Below are 17,132 nucleotides of genomic sequence, written 5' to 3' on the forward strand. Positions count from 1 at the left end.
ATATGACTGTGATACTCCTTAATTCAAATCATGGTTTTACTGTTGTTCTGTTTCCTAGTATCTTCTTCACAATATTTCTTTTTTCCTTGATTCCTCAATTTTCTTTTATTACTCCTAAGATTAGCGTATTGAATGCATAGGTGCATTCTGGCAGTATTACTGGCTTGTAATGTTGCATTTTTGCATCTCTGGAGAATGATTTTTGTTATAAATATCTTTTGTTAAGTTAATGCTAAAAAAATACATCTTTTGTAATGTTTCTTCAATAGATTCATTCTTCCCACCATTAGCCTGGATGACTTCTACTGGGCACTTCAATTTCTCTTCTAATATTTCCAAATGTTGTGCATAATTTTTGATTGTATGGGTGTACCCCTGTTTTTTAATATATGTAGTCATGTTTTCTGTGATGTTGGCTTTCCATGATGTTGGCTTTCCATGATGTTGGCTTTCCATGATGTTGGCTTTCCGTGATGTTGGCTTTCCGTGATGTTGGCTTTCCGTGATGTTGGCTTTCCGTGATGTTGGCTTTCCGTGATGTTGGCTTTCCGTGATGTCGGCTTTCCGTGATGTCGGCTTTCCGTGATGTCGGCTTTCCGTGATGTCGGCTTTCCGTGATGTCGGCTTTCCGTGATGTCGGCTTTCCGTGATGTCGGCTTTCCGTGATGTCGGCTTTCCGTGATGTCGGCTTTCCGTGATGTCGGCTTTCCGTGATGTCGGCTTTCCGTGATGTCGGCTTTCCGTGATGTCGGCTTTCCGTGATGTCGGCTTTCCGTGATGTCGGCTTTCCGTGATGTCGGCTTTCCGTGATGTCGGCTTTCCGTGATGTCGGCTTTCCGTGATGTCGGCTTTCCGTGATGTCGGCTTTCCGTGATGTCGGCTTTCCGTGATGTCGGCTTTCCGTGATGTCGGCTTTCCGTGATGTCGGCTTTCCGTGATGTCGGCTTTCCGTGATGTCGGCTTTCCGTGATGTCGGCTTTCCGTGATGTCGGCTTTCCGTGATGTCGGCTTTCCGTGATGTCGGCTTTCCGTGATGTCGGCTTTCCGTGATGTCGGCTTTCCGTGATGTCGGCTTTCCGTGATGTCGGCTTTCCGTGATGTCGGCTTTCCGTGATGTCGGCTTTCCGTGATGTCGGCTTTCCGTGATGTCGGCTTTCCGTGATGTCGGCTTTCCGTGATGTCGGCTTTCCGTGATGTCGGCTTTCCGTGATGTCGGCTTTCCGTGATGTCGGCTTTCCGTGATGTCGGCTTTCCGTGATGTCGGCTTTCCGTGATGTCGGCTTTCCGTGATGTCGGCTTTCCGTGATGTCGGCTTTCCGTGATGTCGGCTTTCCGTGATGTCGGCTTTCCGTGATGTCGGCTTTCCGTGATGTCGGCTTTCCGTGATGTCGGCTTTCCGTGATGTCGGCTTTCCGTGATGTCGGCTTTCCGTGATGTCGGCTTTCCGTGATGTCGGCTTTCCGTGATGTCGGCTTTCCGTGATGTCGGCTTTCCGTGATGTCGGCTTTCCGTGATGTCGGCTTTCCGTGATGTCGGCTTTCCGTGATGTCGGCTTTCCGTGATGTCGGCTTTCCATGATGTTAATTTTGTATTTTTATCTGTTTTTGTACTGCCTCTACACTGTTTGCAAGAATTGTTAAATCATCTGCAAATGCTACACAATCGTTTTTAGACTGTTCCTTTTCCAGTCAATTTGTATTCCACTGCCTGTGGTAGATTTTGGAATTAACTTCGTCTATTCTCTGGTCACTTTCTCAGTTACACAACTAAACAGGGTTAGAGGTTTGTGTCTTAATTTCAAATGGATCCTAAATTTATCATCTGAAGCTTACTGTAGATTTTCTATTTGTTATTTTTTTTCTTTTAAGAGCTCGTGTATTTTGTATTTATTCCAAAAATTAATATTGATAATTGCATGATAGCCTCGCAATATGAGTCTCACAATCTAACACCTCCTTGAAGTAAAGGAAAAGACTATATATATATATATATATATATATATATATATATATATATATATATAAAACAAAGAAACTTACCAAACGAAAGCATTGGCATGTTGATAGACACACAAACACACACACAAAATTCAAGCTTTCGCAACCAACGGTTGCTCCATCAGGAAAGAGGGAAGGAGAGGGAAAGACGAAAGGATGTGGGTTTTAAGGGAGAGGGTAAGGAGTCATTCCAATCCCGGGAGCGGAAAGACTTACCTTAGGGGGAAAAAAGGACAGGTATACACTTGCTAGCACGCACGCGCGTGCGCGCGCACGCACACACACATGCACACACACATATGCACACGCGCACACGCACACGCACACACGCACACAAATGTCTGCTTGTGTCTGTATATGTGCGGATGGATATATGTGTGTGTGGGAGTGTATACCTGTCCTTTTTTCCCCCTAAGGTAAGTCTTTCTGCTCCTGGGATTGGAATTACTCTTTACCCTCTCCCTTAAAACCCACATCCTTTCGTCTTTCCCTCTCCTTCCCTCTTTCCTGATGAAGCAACCGTTGGTTGCAAAAGCTGGAATTTTGTGTGTGTGTTTGCGATTGTTTGTGTATCTATCAACATACCAACGCTTTCGTTTGGTAAGTTAAATCATCTTTGTTTTATATATAATCAAAGTAATATACTTACCCTATTTCAGTTTTGATTTCTACAGATTGTGTCCACAGAACACGATATTTTTCAATTTATGAATGAGATTATACAAAATTCAAGTCAAAGAATAATAGTGTTTGGTATTCCCTTTGAATTGTGAAAAAGAGTTTCATTGTATGGTTCTAAATATTCTCACTGAGAAGCTCAAATAGTAAGAAATCAGAGCACTTGCTACTTGCTGGTTTTCATCCCGTCTTATGAATAAGATGCTGAGTGTCACACACAATGAAACAGCATCTTCAGAACAGGGAATAATCACCACAGGTGTACTACATGAATGGATATTGAGTCTGCTCTTGTTCTTGTGTTGTGTAAATAATTTGCCACCACACATCAAAGAAGTTGCAATAGTTATTTCCTGATGATTAAAATCAAGCCTAATGGAGAAACGTTAACACTTGAAAATGTGATTTTCTTGAAAATGGCTAGTTACATGTCAAATTTTGATACAACACAATACATTGAATACTCTACTAAACAAGGCTTGACAACAGCCTTAAAAATGTTGTGTAAGAATGAATTATTAAATGAAACAAAAATTCTGATTTTTTTATGTTTTTCTATTGATAAGAACCTGCAGTGGAATTCGCATATTACAGATCATGAGGTCAGCAGCTTTAAGATGAAAGGTCAGAAAGTCGACTTACTTATCCTGTTGTCATTCACTAATGTGTAATGGCATGCTATTCCAGGGCAACCTGTCGCATAAACCCTTTGACTGAAATTCGGTCAGTCTCTTGCTCAATAAATGAAAAAATTACTAATGTTTATGTTCTCAAAGTTTGTCTTAGCTTTCTCAGTAATTTTGTTTGTTTCTTTTTATTATGTTGCTTGTTGTTGTGGTCTTTAGTCAAAAGACTGGTCTATTCTGTGCAAGCCTCTGCATATCTGCTGCACCCTAATCTATTAGAGGCAGCTTTCTTTATTCATGCCTTGGTCTCCCTCCAGTGCCAAATTCGTGATGATTTCTTGATGCCGCGGGTGTGTCTTATTAACCAATCCCTTCTTTCAGTCAAGCTGTGCCATAAATTTCTTTTTTCCCCACTTTCATTTAGTACTTCTCGATTACTTATTCAACCTACCCATCTGATTTCGATCATTCTTCTGTAGCATGGCATTTCAAAAGCTTCTCTTTTCTTCTTGTCCGAAATACTTTATTGTCCATGTTTTACTTGTTTACAAGACTCTGGCAGACAGATAGTTTCAGAAATTTTTTCCTAGCACTTTATATTAGATGTGACAAATTCCTCTTTTTCTGAAATGCTTGTTGTGATGTTTCTATATTCTTAAAATTTATTTATTTTATTTTATTTTTTAGTGTATCATTTCTTCTAGCACTTCATTCTTCCTTCTACTGCTGTGACACACTGCGTTTCCCTCCTCTGGTAGTTTCTTATTCTTTTCACTGGGATTGCTTCTTTTTCTCTCCTCAGAAAGTCAAAGTAGTCCCATGCTTGGAGAATGAGCTTGGGTGACCAGAGGCAAAAATCTCGGATCACTGTTCATGGTGAGGTCTCAGTGATGGTGGTTTGCCATTGTCTTCCTGTGATCTAGTACAAAGTGTAAAGTGTGTATATGTGTCATGAGGATGACTGTGATGAGTGTTAGTGATATGGATGGAAGGAAGTATGAGGGTGAAACTCAGTGCTGGCACACAGCCTATGCCTTTCGCTGCAGCCAGGATTCCATTGAGCTTAACGTCCCCCACCCTATGTGTGGAAACTATCAATAATATCACATGCCATAACATTAGTGACACTGCAGAGAGGTTTGTAATTGAATACAGGACATTGGCATCCCCAACTTTCTTAACTTATATGATCTGAAGTGAACCTATGCATTCAATGCAGCAAGGCTGTTAGTTGAATCCCCTCTTATTTCTTCCCAATTTCCTGAATTTGTTTTTACAAAGTCCTTGATGAATTCTGTTTTATCATCTTTAAATCTTAGTGTATAATTTTTTCATCTTTTGGGAATCTAATTTTCACCTATTCTGGGCAAGAATTCTTTATTTTGTATCTGAAAGATTATGTTCAGTTTCTATATTATGGATCCCTTTTTAATCTCTTTCTTCCATTGTGTCTGAAATTTCACTCTGTCATTGCCACATGGCCTATCTGAAACACTCCAGTCATGCTATAAATTGGTCTGAATTTATTTTTGTTGTAGATAGCTTCTTGAATGCTATTGGCACTCTTCTCATATGATACACTACTGGCCATTAAAATTGCTACACCATGAAGATGACGTGCTATGGATGAGAAATTTAACCGACAGGAAGAAGCTGCTGTGATATGCAAATGATTAGCTTTTCAAAGCATTCACACAAGGTTGGCACCAGTGGCGACACCTACAACGTGCTGACATGAGGAAAGTTTCCAACCGATTTTTCATGCACAAACAGCGTTGCCTGGTGAAACATTGTTGTGATGGCTCGTGTAAAGAGGAGAAATGCGTACCATCATGTTTCCGACTTTGATAAAGGTCGGATTGTTGCCTATCGCGACATTGCTGCTCGTGTTGGTCGAGATCCAATGACTTTTAGCAGAATATGGAATCGGTTGGTTCAGGAGAGTGATACGGAATGCCGTGCTGGATCCTAACGGCCTCATATCACTAGCAGTCTAGATGACAGGCATCTTATCCACATGGCTGTAATGGGTCGTGCAGCCACGTCTCAATGCCTGAGTCAACAGATGGTGATGTTTGCAAGACAACAACCATCTGCACGAACAGTTCGACGATGTTTGCAGAAGCATGGACTATCAGCTCGGAGACCATGGCTGTGGTTACCCTTGACGCTGCATCACAGGCAGGATTGCTTGCGATGGTGTACTCAACGACGAACCTGGGGGACACGAATGGCAAAACGTCATTTTTTTCGGATGAATCCAGGTTCTGTTTACAGCATCATGATGGTCACTTCCATGTTTGGGAACATTGTGGTGGATGTACATTGGAAGCATGTATTCGTCATCGCCATACTGGCATATCACCCGGCGTGATGGTTATGACCTGTGGCTCCACCCTTCATTTGATCCCTGTGAAACATTTCAGCAGCATAATGCACGACTGCATGTTGCAGGTCCTGTACGGGCCTTTCTGGATACAGAAAATGTTCAACTGCTGCCCTGGCCAGCAAATTCTACAGCTCTCTTACCAATTGAAAATGTCTGGTCAATGGTGGCCGAGCAACTGGCTCGTCACAATATGCCAGTCACTACTCTTGATGAACTGTGGTATCGTGTTGAAGCTGCATGGGCAGCTGTACCTGTACACGCCATCCAAGCTCTGTTTGACACAATGCCCAGGCATACAAAGGCCATTATTACAGCCAGAGGTTGTTGTTTTGGGTACTGATTTCACAGGATCAATGCACCCAAATTGTGTGAAAATGTAATCGCGTGTCAGTTCTACTATAATATATTTGTGTAATGAATACCCGTTCATCATCTTCATTTCTTCTTGGTGTAGCAATTTTAATGGCCAGTAGTGTAATTTTTGCATAGATTCATGAGGAGTGTCTTCCCGTTTGTTTGTTTGTGTGTGTGTGTGTGTGTGGAGGAGGGGGGGGGGAGATGTAGGGGGCAGGGGGCAGGATAGCCACCACAACAAGGTTACTGAATGTGTGTTCTTCACCAGTGTGAGCATTAAGATACCCTAATCAAATTTGTACACTTTTCTCTTGCTCCTTGAATAAGCCTTCTTCCAGCTGTTGCCAAAACTATGTTAGTTTCTCTGGGTTCCTCATTAACTTGTTTGTTTGTGTGTGTGTGTGTGTGTGTGTGTGTGGAGGAGGGGGGGGGGATGTAGGGGGCAGGGGGCAGGATAGCCACCACAACAAGGTTACTGAATGTGTGTTCTTCACCAGTGTGAGCATTAAGATACCCTAATCAAATTTGTACACTTTTCTCTTGCTCCTTGAATAAGCCTTCTTCCAGCTGTTGCCAAAACTATGTTAGTTTCTCTGGGTTCCTCATTAATACTTCTTTATTGGTGCATGTGCATTAATGAATGTGTTCCATTTATTTACATATTGAATTGTGAGCTGGAATAGTCTTTCTGAAGCTGATGAAAAATTTAATACTGAATCTAATGTTCTACATCATCCACATACATACACTGCAAGCCACCATACAGTGTGTGGCAGAGGGTACCTTTTACTGCTAGTAGTGATTTCCTATCCTGCAACACTCACAAATAGAGGGAAAAACAACAGTCAGTATGAGCCATAATTTCTCTTATCTTCATGGTCCTTAGGCAAAATGAATGTTGGTGGCAGTAGGATCATTTTGCATTCAGCTTCAAATGCTGGTTGTCTGAATTTTCTCAGTGGTGTACTATGAAAAGATCATCATCATACATTTAGAGATCCCCACTTTAGTTCACAAAGCGCCTCTATAGTATTTATGTGTTGATCAAACCTACTGGTGACAGATGTAGCAACCTGGCTCTCAATTGCTTCAATGTCTTCCTTTAACCCAACTTGGTGGTGATCCCAGACACTTGAGCAGTACTCAGGAATGGGTTGCACTACTGTTCTATACATGGTCTCCCTCACAGATGAACCTCACTTTTCTAAAATTCTTCCAATAAACCAAAGAGAACCATTCACCTTCCATGCTACTATCCTTATGTACTTATTCCATTTGATAGTAATTACATTGCACCTAGATATTTAATTAACATAACTGTGTGAAGCAGCACACTACTAATGCTGTACTCAATCATTGCCAGCTTATTTTTCCTACTCAGCAACATTAACTTACATTTTTCTGTATCTATGGCAAGCTGCCATTCATCACACCAATTAGAAATTCTGTGTAAGTCATCTTGTATCCTCCTCCAATCACTCAATGGTGACAACCACAGCATCATCAGTCAACAGCTGAAAATTAGATATGTCATTGCTCTCAGTTAATTCAGAGTTATTTGGCCAAATGCGACACAGCTGTTGTATGTCAGCCTTTGTAATCTCCTGACCAAGCACAAAGTGACTTTTGGCCCTGAAAGAGACCAGATTTCAGGACAGGGAAGACATTATTCAGAGTTCAACAGAGCAGTTGTGTGCCATATCAAAAGAGGCTTTCTAGTGATAGTTCCAGTGGTGGCAACAGCATAGGGAGAGCTGTATAGAAGCTGAAGGGAACTACTTTGAAGGTAACTTGTATCAAACAATTGTCTCTCAATAAAGATTGATTTTATAAAGTTAGGTACTTTTTTAACATATCTTGTAGTATCAAGCTTTTTTATGTCCATCCTTTTAGCAGGAAGTATCTGGGATGATGGCCGTTCACTATCGTGACAAAAAATAGAAACACCCACAGCCGTCCTTATGATTTTAATTTATTTAGACACTACCAGTTTCAACGCTTCATTGTGTCATTTTCAGGCTGTCTTTGATGTGGTACAGGTTGATAAAATCCCCATGCATAACCCATCAGTTGCCAGCATTACTGGATATGCAGATAATGTGTCAGCACAGTAACCATCAGCTGCCAATAGCAGTATGCCCCTTCACACAGTTATGTTGATTAAATATCTAGGTGCAATGTAATTACTATCAAATGGAAGAAGCACATAAGGATAGTAGCAGGGAAGGTGAATGCTTCTCTTTGGTTTATTGGCAGTTGATGGTTGTAGTGCTGACACATTATCTGCATATCCAGTAATGCTGGCAACTGATGGGTTATGCATGGGGATCTTATCAACCTGTACCGCATCAAAGACAGCCTGAAGATGACTCAATGAAGCGTTGAATTTGGTAGCAACTAAATAAATTAAAATCATAAGGATGGCCATAGGTTATTTCATTTTTTGTCATGCTCGTAGCAGGTGGAAAGATCCAAATGTCCTGAGTGATGTAGTGGAGAACTGACAGTCATGCTGTAGGTCAAGTGTAGTGACAGGTACTTGGTGGTCCCAATGTGCACAGATTTTCTATAGCCATTTTAATATTTGTCTGTTAATTATGAATGCAGTGAGTAGGTGTGGCATACTTTTCGTAATTTTTATCATAGTTTCTGTTTGAAAATACTGTTAATTTCTTTTTTATTCATTCATTCATTTATTCAAGTTTCTTATATCCTGTCATGGAGAAGAATGTTCAGACATGTGGAAAGAGTCAAGGTATACATTTATATGAGCCACAGACAACATAGAAACTTAATGTCTGTACCATATTAACAACGAACTGTCACTATACTGCTTAATGTTTTTTCACACTTCTGCCCTCTAAATGTAATGAAGAGCTGCCGTTTGAAAAAGCTGCTGCTTATGTGATCTAGTACTCATATGTTTATTTCGTTACAATGGTGTTCTTCAAAGGAGATATTTTTATAAATAAAAATAAAATAATTTTTTGTGAATATTGAGTCCTGTTTGTAATACTGTATTACTTGTTATGCAGCTTTATAACAAACACTGCTATTTGCCATGTATCTATCAAATATTTAAATCATTTGTAGGAAGAATGGCTAATTAGGTACTTCTTAAATTTTCTTTTGATCTGGTAAGAGTTCCGAATGTCTTGCCTTATGTTGAACAAGAGCTTGTTGTGAATATTTTACTGCTAGAGTATATAACTCCATTTTGAACCCTGGACAAGAGTGCAAAGACAAATAAAAATTGTTTTTGTGATTTCTGTTGTCACTGAGTGACTCACAGTTCAGCTGAGAGTGGTTATTTTATTATCAGCAACAATAAACCATTATGGAGTAAAAATTTTGGGAAGGGAGTGCAAGAATTGCAAGATCTGTAAGAAAGGCTTCTATATGTTGTTATGCTCACATCTACTGATCAAACACTTCAGCTACTTAAGTTGAAGTGCCCCAGAAGATAATTCTGTAAGGCAACACAAAGTGAAAATTAGACTGTTTTCTTTAAGTCAATAAGATGGGAGATGTTTCTTAGGGTATAATGTGCTGAATGGAGCATCTTGATTAGCTTTTGTGTGTGTTGACTTCATTTTAAAATGTTATACAGATGGACCACAAAGAATTTTACACACTGTTTCATTTAGAGTATGACCAGTAACACCAATTGTGATGCTAAAATGTCACTGTTGCTTGTCTGAAACTGTGTAATCTGAGTCTTTGTGAAATGAAGAGTTAAACTGTTAGCTGTGAAGCTCTTGTAGGCATGTTCAGCTGCCATCTGTGGTGTGCATGCCACAGTCAAGTTTTGACCCTTAATTAGAATGCTTGTGTCATCCGCAAACATTACAGGTTTGGAATTGTTTCTTAATATAATTGGAGCATCATTTATGTATGTTAGAATTACAGAGTTGGCCCATTGATGATCTCTGTAGTGCTCCACATGTTACATTGCCCCATTTTGAGGCTGTTTTCATGACCAAGAGCCAGTCAGTTGCTGAGATCCTGTGCCTCATGTAATAGAGATAAAATTCTATATCTGCAATGGGAAGCCATTATGCAATAAGTAGAATTTTGTGATGCACACAATCAAAGCCTTTGGCAAGGTCACAGATTATCCCAATAAAATAATTTTTCTTGTTTAGCTATGCTTCCACTTCATTTGTGAGCCCTTGTATTGATTTATTTACAAAAGCCAGTTAACAAGTTTTGCACAGTCAAATAAGTCAGTATTATATCAAAGGCCATTTCCTCAAATATGTTTGAAAGGATTGCAATGAGTGATATTTGTCTGTAATGAGAGGTTGTTTGCTTAGCTCCAGTTTTGCAGATGTGTTTTACTGCAATATATGTAAGTCTGTCAGGGTATATGCCATGAGTCATTGATTGATTTCAAATATGAAGTTAGTACAAGATTTAAATATTCTTCCAGAAACACTAGGTGAGACTGTGGAATTACTGTTTTCAGTGGCATGTTATTACCTGAATTAGTATTTCTTCAACTTCGAATCTAGTTTTTTGTAACGTCAGTATTATAATTCGTAGTGAATTGAGCGTGTCTGCTAGTTTTTTGAGTTTGGCAACTTTTATCAATGTTTGTATCATTCCAAGCCAATGTTTCATTTAGATCTTAATTTTGTGATTGGCGTTACAAAACACTCCAACTTAACGTTGCAGATTGGTTTGGGCTCACTAAAATCCATGACTTGTGAAGAGTGACAAACCTTGCAGTGACCTACAGTTCTATAATGAGAGAAAAGAACGTTTTCACACAAGGCATAGCAGGTGAAATATGTTCCTCGCTGTTGAAATGAAGTTTGAATTTGTACTTATATTGTAATCTATTTCAGTAGCTGCCACGGTATTTACAGAAAGTTTAATGTTATTTGTGAGCATTACAGATATTAAATTATGTAACAATTAAGTGTTATTGGTATTTGTAGAAATTTATTTATCTAGTTTTCCAATACTTGTATCAGTAATAGTTTCTTGATATATTTCAGATGGTATCCTCAATGGGATGTGCCTACGATAATATAAGGTAAGTTCCTATGGTTCATTGCAGAATTATTAGGAGCAGTATAAATTTTTGTTTATTCCAAGTGAACGTGCTTGAAATATATAATATGCTTTTATAATTATTTAGTATTATCAATAGATAAATATTACAATGCAGTAAGTAAAATAAGGGAAAGGCAACCAATCTCCTCTCTCTCTCTCTCTCTCTCTCTCTCTCCTGTAGCCATTGCAACACTAATTATTGATAGTTCATTATTTAAAGCAGTTGCTTGAGCTCTTGGTGGTGCAGGGGGTGGGGGTGGTAGTTGTGGAAGGGTGCAAAGAGGGGGTAGCAGGAAAGAGGCAGGTTTTTGGCCAAATGACTTCAGAGAGAGAGAGAGAGAGAGAGAGAGAGAGAGAGAGAGAGAGAGAGAGAGAGAGAGAGAGAGAGAGGGGGGGGGGGAAAGAGTGGTGGGAGAATGTAGTTAGCAGTGGGGGTGGACGGGGAAGAGTGGTAGGGAAAAAGCAGTGGTGTGGACAGGTGGAGAAGTGGGACTGGAAGAATACATAAAATATGGAGTAAAGTCGCAGTTACTTCAGTTTGATGAATGTAGTGTTGAACAGCTCTTTGAATGTCGTGCCAGAGTAGTGTATGAGAAAACACAAGCCAAGCATGTGGTACTTACAGTTTATAGGCCAGCAGCAAGAACTATCTTAACTTTGATAAAGAAGCTGGACACCATTTTAATAAGTTTGTACAGAGTGTAGTGGGGAATCAGTATTCTTGTAAACTTCAGTGTTGAATTTCTGTTGTATTGTCTGGACTGAGGACTCTTGGAGTTTTTGATGTCCCACTTTGGATGATCTGTCTCAGTAAAATTCCCAACAAGGGGTGAAGAACATAATGCAACAGCCATTGACCATTTATTTGTAGACCAAAGAACTGTTAGTTATTTGGATGTGAAAGCCATAGTCAGCTTATCTCAGCATGATTGTCAAATATTGATATAAAATATACTGATCAGATATGTATAGCTCACAGTAGTAGTATTGTATTACAGAATTGTAAACAATGACTCATTCACAGTGTGTAGAGAGAAATGATGGGAAGAACACTTGGAATAGATCAACCTTATACATTATGGATATTTAAGAATCTGGGACTGTTCATTCAACATAAATGAGGTAAACTGGAATCAGTCACTTTTTTGAAACACTTATTGATTCCATAAACTGGTTTTCGAAGCTTTACAGACTTGTCTTCAGATGTTGCATATGTAAGTTACATGACGATTTCATAGTTTGATGATGGATACTGTTTTGGTAATTACAATGGGAGCTGCTATGGGGATGTTATTTACAAAGGTGCCTATATTGTCACAGGTATTGTAAGAGGTCCATGATCCCTTACTCAGAAATACACAGATTTTATGTCAAACAGGTTGATGATGGTAGCAAGAATAGATAGTCAAGCACCATGAACACTGAGTGAAGTGTTCATATCAACTATGCTGGCCACACATTGGATTACAGTGAGGATTTGTGAGTTAACCATTGTTACAGCTTGTGATCGTCCAGAGAGTACTGACCTGTGATGAGAGCAACTCTAATCAGAAGTGTAAGATGAAAGTAGTGTCTGTCTCAAATTGCCTAACCACAACATACCAGTCAAAGACTGTGAAATGTATTGACACTGATTACTGAAAAAAAAAAATCTTCATTGCATTTAACATAGCTGCACCTGGATTAGAAATGACTCTTGAAGCCTCTAAATCTGATAAGCACTTATCTATTAGGTCACAATCACATGAAAATAAATCACGGACTATTGTGCTTCTTATCTATTTCATGATGGATGTAGAAATAAATTCACGTACTGTTACTTTGTGTCCTTATATTTTTGTTTGTAATATTACTGTGTAGATCAAACAAAGCTGGATATTTAAAACCCTTAAGTTCCCTAAATCAGTACTATAAGAGAAAAAAATATTAAATCTGGATGTACAGTGACTTAGTTATTGCTGATGAGTCATACCAATACCACCTCTAATTGCCTAAGAAAGTTAAAAAACATTTCCAGTTGTGGGCCATTACAGTGTCAGAATGACTGTCTTGTAAGTGTCACAAGTATGTTAGTGAATTGTATCTTTCATAGAGCTGTTCAGTGTAGATTTTAGCTTGTATGCTAGCTATGTCACTTCTTGAGATTATGCTTGAGATCGGTAATTAGTGTTCTGTTTATAAATTTCCCCTTAATGGTAATAAATGTTGATTCAGCTTTATCTGTATTGTCAATACTTCCAATACTGAAAGAAGCATCTGATAACTTATAAATGATGTTACTTGAGTGGCTAATTTGAGAGAATAGTAACTGTGTAGTGTAGTGTAAAGCAGTGTCAGAGAAACTATAAACGAATGCTAACCTGAAATATCCTTTGCATATTATGAACAGGCTGTGTCGTGTGTCCTGTTTACAATTGCACCGCTGACCTTGTGTGTGTGTGTGTGTGTGTGTGTGTGTGTGTGTGTGTGTGCCCCATTACGCATGCACAGTAGCTGCAGCACCATGGGATATTGATTTCTACTGTTGCCTGGTGCGCTACAAATTTGGCAATTTTCAGTTATTTTTTAATATTTGCAGTGCCTCGTAGTGGCTAAAATTTTGACTGTGCATTTCTTTTGTTGTCTTCTTCACGCGTAAAAAATTTGAGGGTAGGTTTTGACATGTTTTGTTGGACCGTTCCTATGTCAGAAATATCTTAAGCTTTCATGTTTGGCATAACTTGATACAAATTTAAACATTCTGTTCCTAACAAATTGGCATAGAGAACTAACTTGCAGCACCATACTTTAAAGAAACTGAAGGAGTCCGGAGTTAAAGTAGCTGCTGAAAAATAAGCAAAGTGAGTCAGAAATGAATTTTTGAGATTTCTCTGGTCATTTTCTTTTTAAAAGGGTTTAACCTAACTGAGAATATATTTTCTTAGACGTTTACTTGGATGACTTGCAGCTTACAGCCCTGGATTTGGTGGATGCCTTAGTGATATTATTGTGTGTCCTATTATCAATATTTAATGCATTTCTCCTCTTTCTTCAGGTTGACTGAAAATACTGGTGGGAGCTGTGGCATTTCATTTGAAGAATCTGTTAATCAAGGAGAAGTCATTGATGAGCTGGGGATAGGTGCAGAGGGGTCGCCACATGTCTCCATGTGTGGTAGTCTAACGCAAGGATTACTGTCTCAAGAGGATGACTCATTCAGCACCAGATACAATTGTAGTTTGGAGGTAAAAGAAGTTCATGAATTTAGCTGTAGTTTCTGTCTACAGCGATTTCCGTCAAAATACTCCCTCGTAATGCATGTATTTATCCACATAGATGGTGTGCAGCCACCTAAACATGTTTGTAAGTCATGTGGTGAGGTATTTCCCTGTAATGACAGCTTGAACAAACATTTGAAAATGAGCGAAGGTGATAAAGTTTTACCTGCTGATAATGATAAGACATTTGACAGCTGTGATGACCATGAAAACATTATCTTCTTGGAAGGTGACAGAAAACTTTCTATCATGGTGCAGACAGAGAAGCAATCTTCATCCAAGGAATGTTGGAAAAGTTCAAAGAAATCCTTCAATGACACACTTCACACTCAGACTGTGACATGTGTTGCAGAGAAACCGGACTGACATGATCATTCCGCAACTTCATCTACAACAGGTAATGTCAATGCCAACAGTGTGTTAATTACTCCAGAGAAAACACACAAATGTGATGGTTGTGAAAAGTCTTATACTCAGTTGGGCAAGCTAAGGAACCACACATTAATAAACACTGGGTTGAAACCCGAAAAATGTGGTCTCAAGAGGCAATCTCTGATACACACTAGAGAGAGACCACATAAATGTGATGCTTGTAGCAAATCTTTTACGCGGTTAGAACATCTTAAGAGGCACTTACTAATACACATTGGTGAGAGACCCCACAAATGTGACATTTGTGGTATGTCTTTTACTCAGTTGGATTACCTCAAGAGCCACACATTGAAACATACTGGAAAGAGACCTTACAAATGTGATACTTGCGGAAAATCTTTTACTCGCTTGGAACATCTCAAGGGCCATGCATTAATACATAGTGGGAAAAAAGATCACAAATGTGATACTTGTGGCAAATACTTTAAGCAGTATAGTAGTCTCAAGAGGCACATACTAATACACACTGGAAAGAGACCCCATAAATGTGATACTTGTGGTACAGCCTTTACTCGGTTGAGTCATCTCAAGAGGCATTTGTTGATACACAATGGATAGAGATGCCACAGATGTGAAACTTGGGGCATATGTTTTCCCCAGTTGGATAATTTCAAGAGCCACAGATCAAACACACTGGGATGAGACCCCACAAATGTGAAATCCGTTGCAAATATTATATTCTTTCGGGACATTTTGAAAGGCATGCATTAATAAAGGCAGCTATGATGTAATATTTGTGGCACATCCTTCCCTCAGGCTAGTAACTTCAAGACTGGAGTAAGAGCAAAGAAATGTGAAGGTAATGGCATTTGTTGTGCTGCTTACGTAATTATTAGTGTGTGGAATTGTGCAGTGTTTATTTAATAATATATTACAAAATATCTGAGGATGGCAAATATGTCCCAACAGAATGAAATATGTTTTTAACACGTGTAACGCTAAAAATTTATATTATGCTTGGTGCTTATACCAGTACTTTGGTGAAACACTTTTTGTGTATATGATTCAGAGCTCATGGACATAAGCGAGCTTTTATTGTAATGATTTCCTAATATTTAAATATGATTTTTACTGTGCTAACTTTCTGTGAATAAACATGTTTTTGCATAAGTGGTGTGTTGTATTTTGTTTGAAAGTAGTTTTTGTCATTATGTTGTGTTATTAAATGTCTGGTTTGACGTTTCATCATTCTGACAAAAGCTTAAGCCTATGAGCTTTATCTGATCGCATGTTTCAATTTTGAAATACTCTTAAAATCATGGCTTTATGGTGATAAGACAACATTTTATTCTTCTGGGTCTTAAAACATGACATTGTGCTGCCATCTGTAGTACCACATTGGTTTTTAAATATTTAAGCAATGTTGAAATATTTGGTAAAAAATCACTGAATAGAAAAGTGTTTTGGACTCGTATACATGTATAATAAAGTCATTGTGAAATATCTATCATACATTGAAAAGTGTCACACAATAAAACAAAATTGTTTTTAGTACTTTTTAGGTCCACCTCTGGGCTTGCTACAAGCCCTAATCTTGTCTGGAATAGACTGAATCAGCTCCCTGCACGCTTAGAATCATTCCACAGCATTCGGACTGCCAGTCTCAAATCATTATAAGTTCTTGGGTTGTTTTGGAAGATGGTGGCCCATGGCATTCCACATGTTTTCAACTGAATTGATGCCAAGGCTATGTGGTGCCCATGGAAGCAGCTTAGTGTGTTTATTCTGAAACCATTCTTTTGTCATTGCAGGTATGTGACATGACACATTGCCTTACTGAAAAAATGAAGCTTTCATCTAGCCAGAATGAAGAAGGTGGCATTGTAACCTCCAAACCTTCACAATATCTAAGAGTGAGAGTGTTAATTGCAGCATTTACCACCATGAAGTGAAGTGTCCTGGCTCTGTAATGTTACACACCTCCAGGTCATGGCAGCTTCACCATTCTGTTGTACATCATGAGCAACACAAGGCCAAAGCAATATCTCTGTCATTGTTCTCAAACCAGACACCAATGTAAACAGAACTCTTTCCTACAATTCTACAGTCCATCCTAACCTTTCTAAAACTCTAAACCATATATTCTTGTGAACACCATTGAGTAAAATGTTGTGAGATGCATAGAAGTATTTTATAAGAGCATTATTTAACCCATTACTAACAGTGCAACCTGTGATTTATTGCCATTGCAAGATGATTTTGTTTCTGCAAGTGCTTCAGTAGCACTTCCAGTTTTATCATATATATTAATTTGAAATAACTTATGGTCCTTTCCAAGTGTTGCTTTTCTCAGGCAGATTTTCCGTTACAGTTGTGAACTTATTGTACAGTTGTTTGA

The 17,132-nt window shown here is 38.8% G+C and overlaps 1 protein-coding gene across 3 annotated transcripts in view; it reads left to right on the forward strand.

Annotated features, from left to right (window-relative positions):
• Positions 1-16,846, forward strand: part of LOC124720134 (zinc finger protein 555-like) — a 145,886-nt gene extending 129,040 nt beyond the window's left edge. For 2 of the 3 annotated variants that reach the window (XM_047245434.1, XM_047245433.1), the window contains exons 5-6: positions 11,048-11,085; positions 14,140-15,001. In XM_047245434.1, the coding sequence (XP_047101390.1) occupies positions 11,048-11,085; positions 14,140-14,728 (627 nt within the window). In that variant the 3' untranslated portion in view covers positions 14,729-15,001. Of the gene's footprint in view, positions 1-11,047; positions 11,086-14,139; positions 15,002-16,545 lie in introns of those variants that run through there. The other variant, XM_047245435.1, reaches the window with a different exon arrangement.
• The last annotated feature ends 286 nt before the right edge of the window (positions 16,847-17,132 follow it).

The sequence above is a fragment of the Schistocerca piceifrons genome, chromosome 11 (genome assembly GCF_021461385.2).
Source record: "Schistocerca piceifrons isolate TAMUIC-IGC-003096 chromosome 11, iqSchPice1.1, whole genome shotgun sequence".
NCBI classification, from domain to species: domain Eukaryota; kingdom Metazoa; phylum Arthropoda; class Insecta; order Orthoptera; family Acrididae; genus Schistocerca; species Schistocerca piceifrons.